This window comes from Neopelma chrysocephalum, unplaced genomic scaffold (genome assembly GCF_003984885.1).
Source record: "Neopelma chrysocephalum unplaced genomic scaffold, ASM398488v2 Primary Assembly neopelma1_96523, whole genome shotgun sequence".
In the NCBI taxonomy this organism is placed as follows: domain Eukaryota; kingdom Metazoa; phylum Chordata; class Aves; order Passeriformes; family Pipridae; genus Neopelma; species Neopelma chrysocephalum.
This window is the reverse complement of record NW_020925169.1, coordinates 287,699-307,475: the sequence shown is the minus strand read 5'-3', so window position 1 is coordinate 307,475 and position 19,777 is coordinate 287,699. Positions and strand designations below refer to the sequence as shown.

The window sequence follows — 19,777 nt, the reverse complement described above, 5'->3', positions numbered from 1 at the left end:
ATTCATAGTGCCCTGAAGAAATGTATAGTGTCTGGATATTGACATCTTCAAAGGGAAAGAACAACACTTCAGGTAGGTCAAGGTAGTGTAGCAGTGCTGGAGTTCTCTCTGTCCTTGACTAACCCTGCTCTAGATATGGTGGAAAAAATCACAGCAGAATATTACTTCAAGCATGACTGTAGCAATATGTCTGCTATTGAGTTTCACCCTAATGAAATATATACTTTTTGACTCCCTGGAAGTCATTACAAGGTATCATCCTTGTAAATTACCTCACTCAAAATTTTAAGGAATATTGAAATAAGAATATGGGGTAAGATCCCGCCGACTGCAGATTCTTTTATTTTATTTTTAGTCTTTTTAAAAGGTAATACCATTTTTTCTGAATGTTTTCCTTATTCAGATTATGAAATCTAATTCCTCCAACCCTCACAATAATCACTCTCTAGGTTTTATGACTACTCTGACTGGGTAATCTGGAAAAAAGTCTAGCTTTGTTCTACATATTCCATCAAATCTTGTATATTGTTCTACTTTTGCTTGCTGACCTGCTTTTAAGAGCAAATGGTATTTCTACAAACTCTGTCGGCAGTGACACCTGAACTCCTCACCACACTAATTTGGAATTACAAAATTTGCTGAACTTTCTCCATATTACTCTCCCAGCAGGCTCCCAAGGAGAGGTTTTTTGAATCTGGTTCTTTGACCAGATTCAAAGATGCATTGTCAAACCACTCCATTACTAGGGGATTTCTCACCAAATTCTTTTGCGGAGCTTCAACAGTGTGAGGCGCTGCTTTTCAATCTGCTGGTTTTTGATTGGGCCTTTTTGGTGCTATAGTCACAAAAAGTCTGACTGGCATCAGAGGAAAACACAGCTCCAGACCAAACTGTTGTGCCTTCCTTTCAAAGGCAGACAGTCTCAAGAACAAAGAATCTCCAATGTTCTCAACAAACAGACAACATTTCACCAGGGAAAAAAACAATTTTCAGCACTTTCAAGGAATGACATGTCTGTATTTATGCACTAAGACTTCAAAATTCAGCATAAATTTTTTCTTTCTAAAAATACCATGGTGTTAAAACACATTTTCTTCTGAATCTATATATTCTGAGATAGATGGGTGAAAATGATTACACAGTGTAAGAGCTGCATGAAACAAATACTTAGTAAGAAATGGACTCTTGGTCTATAACATTATATAATGTAATCTTAGATAATGCAGCTTCAAATATTCCCTGAACAGACTGTAAAGTCTTAATTTTTAACAGACAATCCAGAAACTAAAACCATTACTATGTAAACCATTTTTCTGTCAAAATGAAGGGGTGTGTACTAAACTTAAGAAAAATAGCTGAGTAAACAGTTTCTTGATCTTCACTATATGCTGTGTATTAATCTAGAACATTCAGGTAGCATTTGTTCTCTGAGAGTGGGAAGGAAAGCAATCCTGGGAGTACAGAAAATACACAAGATGCTTTGGTGCACGTGAACACGCACATGAACATACTCAGGATTTCAAGTTCCCTCCAAATTTAAAAAACGAATAATCCAGCTACAAATTAGCCTCCTACTCAGCAGCAGAGAAGGCATTCTAAAGAGCTTCTATCTACTCTTTCCCTATTGGTATTTAAAATTTTAATCAAACAGTAATTAAAGGTCAACAAACAGCTTTTCCATACTTAATCTTAAATTGCAGCTAATACTATACATTAGAGGCGTAGCAACACATCGTTGTTTCATATGCTGAGGGAAGGAGAAAGAGCACCATTTTCTGGTGCAAAATACTAAAAAGCAGATCTGCTGAGCAGTTGCATCTTAAATTACTGTTTCTGACTGCAAGAAAGCTTCAAATTAGCAATGCTGCTCTGACTTTTTCACACTTTTCATACTGTTAAAGAAAACCAGACAGCAATACTTTTTCAAAAGAATGCTTCTCTCTGAGAGCTCTCTGTTACCTAGGTGGCATTAGATATCTATAACATTACATAAAGGAGTGGTGTCCATTTTGCTTTTCTAAAGTTGCTAGCCTTCAGAACAAAAAGTTTGGTAAGATAAAATCTCTTTTTCCCATCCTGGACTTCGTTACTTTAGCACTTGAGCACACCAAGAAAATATAAAAAGAGAAAGGAAATAGGAGAAAGAGAAAGAAAGAATACTTAAATATTTACTAGTAATTTTTCTTACATGTTTTTTGAGATGTATTAAAATAATCCATATACATTTCTCAGCTCAATTAATTACAAATAACTTATTTGCAGAATCGAGTAAATCTGTCAGTTGTGCAAGTTTATTTTTCCATGTGCTATCTTGAGATAAGCAGGTCTGTAATATTATATTTCCCCTGACATAATCTTGCATGAATTCTGTCTGATTTTGTATTACATGGTGTAAAAGGTGACACATTTTCTTTAATATAACCCATTACAAAAGGAAAGGAGCTAACAGTGTATGAAATCTGAGGAGTTTGACTGAAAAACTCTGGGACTTTGGGGTCAACTCAGTGGAAAAGTAACTTGCTCAACTACCACAGGCACTAAGCACCGTGACAAGCAAACCTAATATCCCGGTGTAGTTACTCAATCAGACAATAACAAAAACAGTGCACTATCAGACGGCTACAGCTGTACGTTAAGCTATCATATTACTTCACCTGCTCCCAAACCAGTCAAACACGCATTTGATGATCATGAAAATAACACAGATACCTCCCCATTTCTTAAGTCACATTGAATACCAAGTCAGAGTGCTAAAACAACTGGTTATTGCTTTTCCATATGCCATAAATTCTAATTTTCAAGTTTATCTAAACTGTACACCTAAGATTACATTCAAAGAACTACTGAGACAGCAAAGCCAACTGCTCTGAAATTAACGTATGGGACATTTAAGGTAAATTCTACACATTCCTAAATTGGATGCCAAATCCATGCCTGTTACCACAGCACACCTCCATCTGGGGCTTTGTGGCCTATCTCTGCCTCCTTGCCTTCTACTGACATAGGTCTCAGCATCCTTCCTCACAAGGACTTCCTGCCCAAGTACTGGCCTTGGGCTCCCCAAGTCATATATATGTGTGCAACTTTTTCTGCACACAGCTCTAGCTCCTGCAGCCTCCTCAACTCAGAGCTGGTCCCATAGGGCTCATGGGTGGGCGTCTGTAGTCTTGGCACGCAACTCAATAGAAAAGTCAATAAATCTACACAAAAAACATTGTTCTATCAGGCACTTGGTTCCAGTGCTTGACTTAGGAGTGCAGCCAGGAGCAGCCTGGACAAGCTCCCTACATTTGGAGCTTTTTTAGTAGTTATCAGTAAATGCAGAATGCAGAGCAAAGCAGTTGTATGCAGTATTTGTCCACAAGCTTTATTTATGCCAAACTTACCTCTTAATCTGCCAGTAGATGACATCTGAGTAGAGGCAGACTCTGCTCTCTACCATGCCATGATGTGTTCTGGATGCCGCCGCACAACACCAATTTTTTAACACTGCTCTAGGAGGAGCTTTGTACTTCAGCTCTTTGGGGCAGGGGTGCCTCTTTCATTTTGTCAGGATTGTATTTTCCCTAGATGATCTGTCCAGCAACTTCACCAGTGACCCAAACATCAACATAAAATTAACAATATAAAATTTTCTACGCACTGCAAACAAAATACATGCATATTGTTTGCAAAAGCTTGCAGTTTATTTTCTCATATTCCTGTGCTTTCCCCAAAAAGCACAGAAAAGTCTGATCAACTATCCTGGCAAATTTTTGTAGTTGACATTGCAGTTTTTCTTACAAGCATATCAGTGAGGTGAAAGTCAAACACCTAGCTTAAGATTTAGATTTTCAGCTGTGCTGTGCTGCGAGCCTCAGCATCAAATCTAAGATGAAAACCCAGACCACCATGCACCATCCATATTGCTGAGACAGCCACATTGCTGATCATCCTCTTCTCTCACAGCGTCATCTCTGCCACTCCTTCATTCTCATTCAAATACGCTGTCAACCACACACTGTCACTTAGGTTAGCATATCTCAACCATCACTTTTCTTCTACAAGTTGTATCTTACTGTATTAGTAAGCGTGAGCAGGTCTTGGTAGCGGGCGTTGCTACAGGTGGCTTCTGTGAGAAGCTGCTAAAAGCAACGGCCGAGCCAATCTGAAATTATAGTAAATGCCTCTGTGATAACATATATAAGAAGGAAATAAAAAAAAGTTATTGCACAGATGTAATTGCAGGGAAGAGTGAAGTGAGAATATGTGACAGGAACAACTATGCAGACACCAAGATCAGTGGAGAAGGAGGGGAAGGAGGTGCTCCAGGCGCCAGAGCAGTGATTCTCCCACAGTCCATGGTGAAAACCATGGTGAAGCAGGCTGTCTTCCTGCAGCCCACAGAGGACCATGGGAGTGCAGAGATCCACCTGAAGCCCTTGGACGATACCTACGCTGGAGTAGCTGGATGCCCGAAAGAGGGATATCCATGCTGGAGTAGGGTCCTGGTAGGAACTTGCAGACCCATGGAGAGAGGAGTCCACACTGGAGCAGCTTTTCTGGTAGGACTTGTGACCCTGTGGGAGACTCACATTGTGACAGGCTATGCCTGAAGGACTACACTTCATGGAAGAACGACCCATGTTGGAGCAGTTTGTGGAGAACAGCTGCCTGTGTGATGGACTTATGTTGAGAAGCTGGAGAAGTTCATGGAGGACTGGCCCCCTGGGAGGGACCCTATGAGAGACAAGGGGAAGGACTCTCCCTGAGCAGCGGCAGGAACAATGTGTGATGAACTGAATATCCACTCTATGTCTCCCTGCACCACTGGGGGGCAGGACATAGAGTTTGGGAAGGAGGGAGGGGTGGGCGGGAAGGTGCTTTTAAGATTTGTTTTACTTCTCATTATCCTGCTCTGATTTTGTTAGTAATAAATTCAGTTAATATCCCCAATCTGAGTCTGTTTCACCTGTGATGGTAATTGGTGAGTGATCTCTCCCTGTCCTTATCTCAACTCATGAAATCTTTGTTGTATTTTCTCTGTCAAGTTGTGGGGGGGAGTGATAGAGTGGCTTTTGTGGGTGCCTGGCATCCAGCCAGGGTCAAGCCACTACACTTATCCATTACTATCTCTGCTTCCTGTGGGACTTAGATGAAGACTTGTTCTTTATTGCTCTACACTTTGCTGTAGAAAAAGTTCAAAAGGCATCTCTCCAGAACAGGTCTTTGGGGCTGCTCTTTGGAAGGTTAAAATAGGGAGCTGTGAATAAACCTGAAGAAACATTCAGGCAGCTGCCAAATACTCATGTATCAGTGACTACATGGCTTGCTTAGAGTTGCAAGTGGTTAATGACAGTAGTTTGAATGGAACTCAGATCTCCTGATTCTGTGTGAAACCAGTTTAAAGAAATTCTGTTAGAGAATGAGGAATAGTCCGTTCTCACCATTTTGATGCTACATGGAGCTAAGGAGTAAACCAATCTGCACATGTAGGAAGGTTTCCAAGAAAACCCTGCAGTAAAGTGTTTTGGTTGTTTCCTTTAACAGTCATCATTCCTCTCCCAAGTCACAGAGAAGACCATATAGATGTACACCTTAAAGTTACTTTTTGAGGAGCTAGGAGAAAACAGCCCTTTTCTTTGCCTCAAAGAATTTAAATCTGCTTAGTTACATTAAGAAATAAAATTAAGGGTAGAGGGAAAATATAAGGCAAAACTATGTCACATTCTTAAACATCTACCATAACTTCAGATATAAATATCAGATTCTGATCTCACTAATACCTACTTTACTTCAATAATTTTGATAGTATTTCAGGACTGTACGAGGACAAGGCAACCTGATCTCATTAAAATTAAACCTCTCAAAAGCTGTTCAAATTACCTGTTTTCAAAGGTACATCATATATTGATGACAAAACCCTTGTGGTGTCCTAGTATAGGGCAGGAAGAAGTTGCTGTGCAAAGGCTCCACATGACCCAAGCTATATCCAAGCAAAAGTAACTCCATGGCTGTGACTTGGGCGTGATCCAATGATCAAAACCAGCATCAGCTGGTATTCCAGAGTATGGGCTGAAGCAGTCTACACCATCAATCCTCCTATTAAGTACAATTTTTATAAAAACTACACACCTCTTATCACTATCTCTACATTATTAACTAAACTGAGCTGAAACAAGAAGAGAAGTTTGCACTGAGAAGTTTGACTCCATTCACTCTCTATTTCTCAATATCATTTTTCCACCACATATTTTACAGGAAATAACTGCCACTATAATAGATCGCCATCTTCTTTTTTATGGAATATAAAAAATGTAGGCTACATCAGTGTTATCCTTCCTCCTCTTCACGATCTACTCTCAGTAAAAATACAGGGCATGCTTCTGAGACAGTTTACAAACATGTCTTGGCTTGAGAACAAAGTTAGTACCTCTCAGGAGCAATGATTAAAAGTTTTAAAACATATTTTAATTTGACTCAACTATCATTCATTACAAAAGCTTCTATTTATCTTGAAGTACAATAACATTAACTGAGAACTGCAAAGAATTTTTCAAAGAATGAAAGCCTAGAGAGAGAGTAGCCAAAGGTGCAAATGATCGGAATATTTTTTATTAATAAAATGGCAAAATAAAATAGTGTTCATATCGTGCATCTTCCTCCACTTAAGTCTGCAATAGTAGCAGTTACCACTGGCCTGATTCTGTGGCACGCTGAGGACTTCCCACAAAATGCTGAGCTTAAATTCTTTGTGATTATCTGATATCTTACCTAGAGCTTGTTCAAAGAATAAAGCTATGTGAAAAGCATATGTGAACTTCTGAAATGACAAACTAAAATCTTAGATACATAGATTACGTATACTGACCACTATGTTATCATAACATAACTGTGTAAAAATCCTTCTGATAGCTTATTGACTTAATGTAATTTAACTGACCCTTATTTGCTAAGATACTGTATAAGCCAGTGTTTGGAAAGAAGCCAAAAGAAAAAAAGAAGAAAGAGAGAGAAATCAGATTAAACTGCAAATCTTGGGTTGGCATAGGTTTAGCAAGCATTACAGAACATACAGAATGCAGAATGCAATACTATTTCTTGGAAAAACTAGTATTAAATGAAAGACAAATGCCTGAGCCAAACAAACTACATCTCTTTCAAATCCTAAATATTCTATCAGCAGCCACATGACAAAGAAGCAATATTAGGAAAAAAGTGTTCCACTGCTAAGCACCACTTTGTAACTGATACAAGAAGCATACCTGCAATTTTAATTTACTATTGATATTGCAAGTGAAGATGAAAGTTAAGATTCTCCAGTAAAAAAAATCACATCCTCTGACCTTAAACTGACAGTCCTATCTACCCTACCTTAACTGCAGCAGATGGTGAAAGAAGTCACTAAAATCCAGAACATTAGAATGAGACTAAGTAACACGGTAAGTGCAAATCTACCTACCTTGTCAAACTCCTCTCAGTATTCCACACCATTATTAATAAAATGCATTACATTATCTAATTACATACATATGAGCAGTCATTATCCTTAGTTTATTACTTCTGTAACTCTGCAGTTTAGGGATGTCAAGCAATGCCCCTCCAACACACATAACCAACACCAGCGCATGCCCATGCTGACCTCATCAAGCTGCTAGAGTTACCCTTTCACCATGAGCAAGTCACTACTATCCAAGTCAGCTCTAAAGAAAGACACTTTTCATAATCCCACAACAATCTGCTAAGTGAAACATATGGAGGGGTTTAGGTAAAGCCTGCAAGGATTCTTCGTTAAATGGAAAACAGGTGCTCCTGTTCTGTGTAATGTCCCATTTACTCTTAAGTCCAAAGGTCACAGGACTAATAGCTGCCTCATGGTAATCAGGGAGCCAAGACATTGGCCATGGTCAAACAGCTGGGATGTATTTTACATATTTGCATCATATGCTTCAGTTTCAATTAAAGTGAGGTTTTGGCACATTTATTATTCTTGTAACTTTCTTTGCATAAGAAGACCCATTTTCCTGAGTCTTCTATTATGCCATATGAAAAACACCGAGAGAAATAATAAAAGCCAGAGGCCATTATCAGCTGGTGTTACAAAATCTGCATTTGTTTTCTCATGAAACTTCATTTTGCACATAGCTTTAAGAAAATGCATACATGAACTAAAATAACACAAAAGTGCACCCTTCCATTTAGCCAAAAATATGTAACAGGAAGAGCAGTATGAGAGTATGTCTAGTACACCAAAAAGGAAAAACAGTCACTTAGCTTTGAACGACAAACAATTCAGTCCTAAGCATGTGCTTATAATTTACAACCCTTGTGTAAAATAACACACACTGCAAAACACACTGAATATAGGCGGTAGTCCACATATGCTTATTTTAAAAAGTGTAAGGTTTTTTCCCATTCAAACAGCATATTCAATCTTGAGAGCTCAAAACATTTGCAATAACGAAGACAGCTTTGAATTTATAAAAATCAACCTCAACACCTTCTGTATAGAAAGACAGCTCTTAAATATTCAATAAAAGGGCTCACTGAACACACATGGTAATGTCAGTACTCACTTTTATTCAACCTTGGTAACTAGATCTAGAAGAATCTTTGAACTCTAGTGTCAATTTGAGAAAGCTGAATATTTGATCACAACACTGAAATCTAGAGTGATATATCTAATTAGGTATGTTTTGCCTGGCGTTTGCTAATCACCAGAGAATTGGGGGGAGGGAGGGCTGACCCCCGCCCTCATCTTCCCCTTTAAAGGAGTTTGTTTAGCAATTTCCAAAACCCACTAAGCAGTAACTACCTAGGCTGGCTTAAACTACAAGCAGACAAGCACTACTCTTTCTGAACTAACCACAGTGATTAAAATATCCAGGAATACACACACTACCAGTATCATACATTTGCATCAGCTCTAATAATAAAGCAGAAAGAAACAGGAGAAAATGGCCTCAAATGGATGGTAGATCAGTGTTTATCTGAAAACAAATGATGATTCAAAGCCAGCATGTTGAGATAAAATACAAGCTCTTCACAGCTATATGATGGACCCTTGCAATAAATCATGTATTTTATTGCCAGAAGTGGATGCTCATATCATTTAGTGTTAAAAACCGTCACATATGTGTTTTGTAAAAGAAGGTCTTTGTTATTACAATGTTTGCTCATTCTGAAATTATGTAGCTAACAATTTAAGTGGTTTATAGAAGAATTTCACATAATAGCTTTCTGTCAATTTTAAAAGGTTTGATCTGGCAATGGAACAAGGAAAATAATCTTTTTTTAAATAATTTCTCATATTTTAGGTGTTGGCTAACAGAAAAATAATCATTCAGGGTATTAACTAATCATAGTGAATTTTCTGACATTTCAAATGCTGCTGCCAGCATATGAATTGTTATATTTTTCATATAAATGTATATCTCAGCCAGAAAAAAGGTCAAGAGCATAAATACACTGTTTTTCTCCTTTCGAAAAAAAAAATTGCTTTACTACAAGAGAAGTGGGGGGAACATCTGTGAAGGTCAAAATAATCTGAATTTTAATACAAAGTTGTTGTAAAACTATATTTTTCTTTTCTTCCACAAATACCACCTTTCTGATAGGAAAATACCAGCAACAAAGGGGCTGTCTTCACTGCACTTGTCTCACCAGAAAGCCATCCTGCCAGTGCTAGCCATTGCTTCAGTGGTGGAACGCCATTCTAATTTCTTTTCTCTGTTTTTTCCCTCTCCCTGGGGGACAACCAATCCAAGTAGTCTGATAGCTGGACTAAATGTGCAAAATGAGCTGTTATTCACTGTGGTTGCAATCCTCAACCCAATCAGCAGCCTCTAAACTGAACCGCATCCACTCAAATAGCTGAATGATCCCCCACAGTTTCCCACCTTGCAGGGCCACAATGCAAACTTCAGATCAAGTGGATGTCTAGAAGAATCGTGATTACTTAAGTAATGTCATATGGAGTGCAAAATGTTTAAGCCGTTCTCCCACCAAGTAATTCTTTGAAAATTTTAGATGTCAATATCCCAACTTTAACCCATATGGAGTTGGGATGATGTGGATTTCCACATCATTTTTCGCCTGAAGTGCAGCCCTATTTGTAATATTCAAGACAGGAGGAATTTTTGTCCTTCAAAAACAGTTGTTGCTGCAGTTATCTTCACAAGAGCTATCAAGTTCCAGACATGTTGAATTATTTTTGTTCCTGGCAGAAAAATATTTGACCCAGCTCTGGACTGGGAAAAAAAAAAAAAAGGCAGGATTTATAGACCTCTATCCTTTCCTGCAACACACTGTAGCATTATTAGGATGATAAACAGATCTGTCCAATTTTCTGGACTAAAACACTTCAACTCCTTTTTTAACTGTCGGTAAAAACAGTGTCATGTCTAAATTCTCCCATCCCCAGATACCCAAGTGCTAGGAAACATAATTACCTTGTCATCTCTGTCATCCTCTTCTTCCTCGTCCTCTAGCATGTCCTCCACTACCTGCAGACAGAAACAGTAGTAGTTGTCATGATTTAAAAAGGAAGAGTTTTGTTCTGTCAATTCTAAGCCTTTTGTAGATGAAAACTTTATTAACACTTGAAATAAATGCAGAGGGAAAATGTACAACCAGGAAAAAACACTTGATCTAAAGATTCAAATTTAGGAAGCATTATAGCTTTAATTGACCTACATTAGGGAATTATATACTGAAAATCCTTCCTGCACAAAATGCTTGCTTGACAATTTAAGTATTTAAAAGGTAGTTCAAAATTCAGTATATGCTTGCTTTAATTAAAGGAATCCTTTGTCAGCTCCACTGGTGCCTATGCAGCACACACATATGCTCACTTCAAATTTACTGTTACCTACATAAAAATGCAACCTTTTTAATAGAATTTACAGTATTCACTACGAGATTTTTGAAGAATACAAAGCTGGGAATAAATTCATAGTAGTTTATTTCCTTATAATCTTCAACAATTATATATTCCATATGCTCTATCAGCATTATCACTGTATTTCTTAATAGTAATTTTATACAATCTGTGCATTTAACTTTATGCACATTCATTGCTAGCTGCAGGTGCCACATATCTGCATCTGTGTATTTTTCCATATAAAGTTCTTCAGTCTAGCACTGGGAAATATACACATACACATTCAATTCATTCTACAAATATTATAATTATTAATCACACCATGAGCATGAAATGAACCACTAAATCTAGTTTACAGAAATTAAATGACTTTCCAAAGATGAGCAGTGGCAGATTCAGACTTAAAAGTCAAAAATCCTTCTCTCATGACACTGTGATCAATGACCCTAAGAGGAAAATTCTCTGTTGGTGGAATGAAAAAAAGCTGTACCTCCTTATAACCAGAAAATAATGTGCCTCTTCAGATCTTTATTTATATCTAAGTACATATCAGGATACAAGAAGTGCCATAATAAAGGTCAACAAAGATCCATCTAGCCCAGTGTCCCATTATGAATGCAAAAATCGTATACTACATCTTATAAAATATGCATAGAGTGGAAAAGAGAAGGAAAAACTCACTGATATGAAACAATAATAATTTGGCCTATTTTACAGACTTGCTGCCAACTAAAATGGTAGTTTACTACGTGATATAGGTGAAGCTACAAACAATTTTAGTGTACTTGTCATTTAAGACAACACATTAAAATTATGATTTCATAATCAGCCTCCAAACACAGATGTAAGGATATTCCCAAATCCATGTCCAAGAACTTAAGGGACTTTTACACTATCCTAGAGCCAAATTCAGGTAAGAGAAGAATGGAAAAATAAAAGTGGGTGTATTGGTTTCCTGTCTCAGCTCAAACATCAGGAAGGTCACAGTTAGTCACATTACATGGGCCCATGCAAAACATTAACAATGCACGGTTTGATGTAACATGCACATCTAGTAGAGCACTGTGCATACATGCAAGTCAACTGCACAGTTCAAAACGTTTCCAGTTTCAGCTGCTCCTCCTTGTTTGAACTCTGTTCCAAAACACCTCTGACAACAGTACTTTGGAGGGAAAGGAACGTCTAATTCTGTCTACTGCCTGCTCTGTCCTGGAGTTTAGAATCAAAGATAAAACTAGAAATACAAAGCAACCATAGAAAGTGAGCATGTCCAAAAGCATGAGGAGGAAGCATGACGCAAGCAATGAAGGAATTACTCTTGAATCCCTTCCTGCCCAGAACAACAATTTCAGCAGGAGGAGCCTGACTGACCGAACCTTCTGTAGCCTCTGACCTAATGCCAGCTAGGCAGGTGTACTTCTGAGTCCCCTCAGGCTGAAGAAGGAATCCAGGCTGTGCTCTAGCCACTATCCATAAAGAAGTCTCCCTCCTGTTCTTTGTAGGCCTTTTAGGCCAGGTCTGCTCCATTGCTCAAAAAAAGGGGACCAGAAACAGTGACAAGAGAGTTTTGGTCACAGGGAAATGTTGAGAGCACATTGCTCCCGCTTAGCTCAGTACACCATCTTACACATCCAATTTGGAAGTGTCTGAGAAGTCCTGTCTTCACTGACCTCCCTGTGAAAAAAAGGCATTTCCCATTTCCCATGCACCTATATCACCTTCTTGTCCCTTTCCTGGTAGCTGACTGTCATCTTCCCTGGCCTGTTCCAAATCTTTGGGGAGCTGAGTCATAAACTGCATCACTGGGCTGAGTTCTTCAAAAAACCGCATCTCAAACTTTTAATGCATTGACCCAGTTTACTAAGCAGCTTCAGGAACACTCCACCAGCTCTACCAAGAAAATGGCGAACTGAGAAGAGAGGACGAAAACAAACTGTTAAGGGCTGCAGCAAGATGGAAACCCTCTTAAATCAATTTTGCCACATGCAAAAAACCCACTTAACTACATCAGTAGCTGACCAAAGCCCAAGGTATAAAACAGATCTGTTGGCTCACATACTCCCTAACGCCTGGAGCTGACTAAACTCACTGAGTCTCTTACTTTTCAACATTAATATTCCCCAGACACTTAAAGATCTCTTTTATGTACATCCAGAAATTCCTTGTCTTGACAGGGTTGAATAGCTGAATGCCTATCTCACATTGGCATTAAAGTTAGCAATAGGACAATCAGTTGACTTGGAAATCTCTAAAATTATTGCAAATGATAGCGGAGAAATCACTTGCATGACAATACCTACTCTAAATTATCTGGATAATACTACTTCAGACTCAGTTGTTTTTTTTCTTCCACACCTAATGATCTCAAACTACTTTACAAGCTTCTGTAGGGTGGCAAAATGTTAACTTGTTCAAAGGGCATAAAAAGTCCTCTGAAATTACTTGAAGTATCAGACTAATCCCAGATTTCCAGATCCTCCATTCAATTTTTTAATTCAAAAGCCACTACTAGTTTATGGTCTTGTTCTAGGTTAGTCACATCATCAGTTACATTGAGATTTGGAGTACTGAATTGCTTGGAAAGAAAAACAGAATTCAGTTATTGTTGCAAAATAAAATGTAGTGAAAGTGTGCCAATGCCCAAGATTAACAAATAATTCTTTAAAGTATATGAAACATATACAGCCCATGCTTTCATGTGTCTTGAAATTCAAAAGGAAGAGCAGAAAGAGAAAAACCTGACACACATGAACATACAGACAATACAGACACAGTAATACAATTCATTAAACCACCAAAACAAGTGTTTTCAGAACTTTGCCACAAATTAAAACAAGGTAAGTAGATTCTTCATAGTCTTATGATATAGGAAGAAACACCCTGAAGCCTTATAAAAGCTGTATACTGAAGTACAGTCTACTTCTGCAGAACAAAGCAAGGCTATTGAAGAGAAGGATGGTGGATCTGAACACAGATTTTACTTCAACATTATAGTAGGAATGCGGTAGAAAAAAACCCCACAACGAAACTTTTTCTGCCTTGATTCTGCTTCGATTCTATTCAAATAAAGTGCACATGTGCCCCTCTGTTTTAAATGAACACAGTAGTTATTTGGATGTCTGCGTCAAGCATTGTACCTGGAGGAGGTATAATGGAGGGAGGGAGGAGATGGGGAAGGAGGGAGAGGAGAGAGAGGGTGGACAAGAAAAAGCGTATGAAGATAAAATAAAATGTTAGATTTATTTGAATAAAAGTTCTATGGTAAAAATCTTAGATTGCCCTGAGAATATTCACTCTAAATTATGCTTCTGATACCTTGCTTGCAATCAAGTAGTATTAATCAAACAAAGGAATGGCACTGGGGAAATCAGAAAGATCTAATGCAACCAGTTAAAAGTGACATGACCTTCTGCAATATCACTTGTCACAGACTTATATGCCACTGGTAGAAAGAAGGTCTTGAAAGAAACTGTTTCTTGGTACTGTCCCTTGAATGTAACGTGAATACAGATGACATTTTAAAAAACACACATAGATGGCCTCAAATATGGCACGTAAGCTATTTCACGGCCAAACAGTAACCAGATGATATTTAAATGTTGCAAAGTAAGATCCTTCCCCTGCAAAATAGCCCTATTTAAAGCTTATTAATCAGAAGCAGCGTGTAGTCTAATTCCTATGTACCACCATTATTCCTGTTCCATTCCCACCTTCTTTGAGAAACATAGGCCAAAAATACTGTATGACTCATAATCAACAACAGATTGGAGGAGTCACAGCAGACACCTTACACTAGGACCCCAGATGGAAGCACAGCCACCACATTTGCACACTGAAGAAAACCTCTGCATCTGTGGGGCAGAATTCTGTCTTCTGGGGAAGCTGACATTAAACACAACTTTATTCTAAGGAATTTATCTAAAGATCTACTGACTAACAAGATAGAATTTCTGATAAAATAATTGATTTTGACTTCTAACCTCAACACCTGCAAAGCAGGGTTGGATTCTAGTTATTTACAAGTGTGATGAATCAAAACCCACAAATGTAGAGAACTTAGAAATACCTCCTGAATCTAAAGAATCAATGGAAAAGCGACACACTGAAACTTAACACCATTTTTAATGAAAGGTCCTTCTCTCTTAGCATCAGCCCAATGTTTCTCATACAAAGTGTGCCAAGTCACTCCATTGTATTTGTTCTACATTTTTTGGCTGATCCAACAGAAACACTTGCATAGAAGATACTATGATGTCTTTACATGTTAATAATACCAGGCATCTGCTCAGCACTAAGATGTAAAATAAACAAAAGAAAAAAAAAAGAGGCACTATCTCTGCAGATAACCCTGATGACTGTTACCTTAACATTTTAACATGAAGTAATGCCCCCCAATTAGAACTTCTCTAGATCTGCTTTTATCTTACTTAATTCATATGAGAAAACAAAAGAGAGGACAAGATTTGGTTCCAAATTAAATGCACTTCAGATATGCAATGAATGTGTTCAGAATTGCATTGTTCAGGACTGTTCAGATTTAATGATAATTCATATTGTCCTGGCATAAAATTTTCTGTAAATTTGTGTGTCATGCAACTCAGGGTTTATGTGTAAATGTAATATAAAATTGTGCAATGTGTATGGATTAAGAAAGATGCATAAAACCACTTGGGCTCTCTCAGGTAATTTCCAGGTATTTTACGTGGAAGCAAAGCCCACTACAGCAGCAGTTTTGTGCTCATTTTCACAACATGAAGTCTGCTTCTTTCATAGAATTGCCAAGGAGAAACTTTACAGGAGACATATACTAATTAAAATACCCACATTTTTATATCACACTTATATGGAAAATAAAAATCAAATTAACAGATTCTTATTTAAGAGTGTAGTATATTTGGAATACATTTGATCCTGATTTATACCACTACGGTTTGGCTTTGGGGTATTCATCTGCAGCAATCATCAAAATAACTGAACCACTAGATGTAATAATAATTAGTGCAATAAGTTTGCCAGTAAGGTCGAACATATTGCAGTATGGATGACAGCAGACAAAAAAGAAAAGCATTAGTACTTTATGGCTAAAATACTTCCTCGTTTTTACATAGGCATTCAAATACAATTATTTTCTCTTACAGAATGCATTTTGTTAGTTTATTCTGGAAAGCACTCATATTGTGATTTAGTATGATTCTTAACAGGAAATGAGACTTTAATACAGCTATCGGAGGCCTTTTGATGCATGCTGCTGATTACATGGAGTTCTGTAATGTCAATAACAATTTTTATTTACAATATAATACATTTCTAAGGAACATGCATCAGCAGTAAATAGATATTTAGACAAGAACATGTGACCTTTTTCCTGTTGTCAGCTTTATATGCCCTCAATATTCAGTTGCCAATGCAGTTAAGAGTAAGTAATTTTTACCATTACATGCACAAGTAGTATACCTCTTTCTCTGTATTTCTTTCAATATTTGGTTCTCATTTATTTTAGCTTTTTCTTGTATTTACACAATGCACTGTGAACTGAATATTAAGTGTTTATTTGAAGTATGTCTCCATCTAAAGGCTTCAACGTGTACTGTACACTTGAAATCTCAGATCTATCATAAGGCTTAATTTTTATTTCAGTAAGATTATTATGCAGGAATATTAAAAAAAATAACATCTTCACAAAATTTTGTGAGCTAGAATTCTTGGGCAAAACCTGATGATAAACTATCTTATAAACAACACAATGGCTCATTATAGATTTTCACTGTTATTACTGCTCCTCTTCAAATGGTTTTCAGATTCTAGTAGGACCAGATACACTTCTCTTATAAATCAGCATTTATCCAAGTTATTTTAAGTTTGTGGGTGTGATCCAGTCTATTAAATGCCAGTTTGAAGCTGGCAAGCTTTCTGGTAGAGAAAATGTATGTTACCGTGTTTTAGGTGAAAATTTATGTAATACACATATTATTGTCATTTCACTTAGGTTTTTTTCCCCCAGGTATTTATTCATTTCTGTAAATACAACACAATCCCAAAATTCCTTAACTCTTGGCTGCATTAAAATGTGCTAAAGAAAACCAAACTAAAAATGAATAAAAATCATTACTACAATTTTTACTACTATGACTATGTAGTCATTTTTACTACTATGGGAATTTTTCTAGAAAAATATGACTGATGGAACTTTTACTAGAAACTAAAGGGATATTATGTTATATAATATTGACTATTTATAATAACCACTTCATCTGTCTAGTGAATCTTGTTGCCATGTAAATCTTGATGCAAAAGCATTAAAAAAATCATTAAAACAGTCTCATACAAAAAAGATGCCTGCTCTGTTTTATTTTAAGTTGCCAGCAATATTGAAAGACTATGTGAAAAAAAGGGGCAAAATTTAAATTAAAAAAACAAGTGGTTCATGAGGAAAAAAAAATCCCTTTTTTTTTTTAAATGCTGGATGTATTTCAGGTGGGATTTTGGTTTTGGCATTTTGTCTTCAGGAGATCAAAACAAGCCAATATGTTCCAATTCTGTAGCACATTTTGGTTCTGTAACTGTTACTGGGATGAGAACAGCCACAAAAAGTTTTACCAAGGGGTTACTACATACTCTGATACTCTATGTAAACCTCTGACAAAGGATTATGATTGCAGCATGGACAGACTTTTAACTTTTCACTCAGCCCAGACAGCCACTTATAGCAACACATTCTATTACACTGCAGGAGAGAAATGCTTACTGCCCAACACATATCTTTACCTAGTGTACTGTATGACTGTTAAATCAGTGCATAATGCACTTAAAATATTTATAGTACCAACATTTAGTTAAATAACCTTTATGTAAGATTTATGTTGTTTTGTTCAATTCTCATTTAATGGCAAATTATGAAGAGCATGTTTCATAAAGATAATTCTCCATTTAAATTCAGCAGGCCATCAAATATTAAAATTATAATTCTGATGCAATCTAGAACAAATTTGTCCAGCTTCAGTGATTATTTGCACTCATAAAAATTAGACTTGATTAATAAAATTTAAATGCTTGATTAAGCTGACATTTTCATGTTTCTTTTCTGATATATTTTAAAAAACCCAACCCTGTCCCTTAGTGGGGTACTTTAGTGTATTTTTATTTTCCAACAATATGAATCATATAGAAAGAACAAACAGCTGCATGAAGACAACAATGATTCTCAGAAGACTACTTAATATTCAGACACATGTTGCCAGTGGTCTTTGTTCTTCAACAGCACATAGACAGATGATGACCTGTTTGCAAAAGGCTTTCTAATTTATTTTATTATGATAACAAAGGGAGACAAAGTTTGTGATTAGCAAGGGGCTAGAAAATGTAAGGTAAAATCAGTTCTCCATAATGTTGAAAATAATTTTATAGAAACAATTGTACTTGCCTTACTTTTTCTGTACTTTGCCTTTACTTTCACACATATATTATTCTGTGGCTCTCCCACCAGCTCTTATGTTTTGGGGGTTTTGTGGCTGCTACTATTGCTAACATACTGGAGGCAAAACTTCTCATGAAAGCACAGTCAGAAAGAAGTCAAGATGTAGTTTCCAACCTGACAATAACCTTTTGTATTATCTTGTGCAAATGACATATTCTGGACACTGTCTAGCTAGAATACAGGCACAATTTTTATTTTTGCCATAAAATGGATATATTCATAAGCATAATTTTTCCCATTCCGTCTTTTGTTTTTCTTCATTCAGCAGTATCCAGAAGACACATAAAGATCTGAATATACATATCGTATTGGAGGACTACACAGAAAGTATCCAGAGAAAACTGCTTAAAATCTCAAAATGAAAGGCTGTCTTTAGCAAAATTATTTTTCTTCTATTCTGAAAATTTTATCCTGAATATGTCCAGTTCTAACTTTTAATAGAAAGATATACATATAAGTCATCAAAGCCTGTGTAGTAAAAAAATCTATAATGAAGTTAAAAGATGCCTTCTGTCATTTTACATAATTCTTACAAGATTATAAATATTATATGTATAATCAATTATACAAATTCATAAAAATTTGTGTATGGCACATTAACTCCCAGCTGTTGTGTCATTTTCTATGCAATGACATGTGCATCTCAAAACTTAAGAGGAAATTACCTATTTAATATTTCTTTAAAGGCTCTAAGTATTAACTGTCAATGCAGGATGTGAAATGATTAAACTTCTCCACAGGTGTATATATGGCAGAAGAACATTTACAGGTAACTCCAGGGATGTGCATTGTTCTTCTATTAAATTTTTAATTGCTTGGAAAATAATAGGCCAAAAAGGAGAGAAAGATTAGCATCTTCAGTCAGAGAATATCCGAGTGGCAGAGGTTGGCATGGACATCCTGTCCTCCCCACTCAAGCAGACCATCATCAAGCCCAACCTCCCTACTCAAGAAACGTCACTTCCGAGCAGGTTGCCCAAGTCCATGTCCTGAAAGGTCTTAAACAGCTTCATGAATGGAGGCTCCACAACCCCTCAGGGCAACCTGGTACTGGCTGTGACCACACTCACAGCAAAAGTGTTTTCTTGTACTCAGATGGAATTCCATGTGTTTTGGTTTGTGGCAGTTGATAGCTGTCCTGTCATTGAGTACCTCTGAGAAAAAAGCCTGTCTCTCTCTTCTTCCACTCCCTTCAGCTATTCATATACATTATCAAGAACCCCCTGAGCCTTCTCCTCTATGCAGAGCAGTGCCAGCTTGCTCAGCCTCTCCTTGTATGCCAGATGCTCCAATCCCTTCATAATCTTCCCTTCGCTGGGTTGAAGAGCAACTCCCTCTCCCCACCTTCCCGGCCTGTCTTGATTAAAAAGCCAGTATACATCCACTGCGCGATGGACATGAGAACAATTTCACCACATACCTGTGATCATGAATGAATGTAG

The 19,777-nt window shown here is 37.1% G+C and overlaps 1 protein-coding gene across 5 annotated transcripts in view; it reads right to left on the bottom strand.

The window, feature by feature from the left end:
• MCTP1 (multiple C2 and transmembrane domain containing 1) overlaps window positions 1-19,777 on the bottom strand; it is a 189,411-nt gene that overhangs the window by 28,416 nt on the left and 141,218 nt on the right. For 4 of the 5 annotated variants that reach the window (XR_003538401.1, XM_027708764.1, XM_027708767.1 and 1 more), the window contains one exon: window positions 10,431-10,484. Coding sequence is in view for 4 of the 5 variants with exons in the window: in XM_027708764.1 (XP_027564565.1) it covers window positions 10,431-10,484 (54 nt within the window). In the remaining variant the exon portion in view is untranslated. Of the gene's footprint in view, window positions 1-8,989; window positions 10,230-10,430; window positions 10,485-19,777 lie in introns of those variants that run through there. The other variant, XM_027708768.1, reaches the window with a different exon arrangement.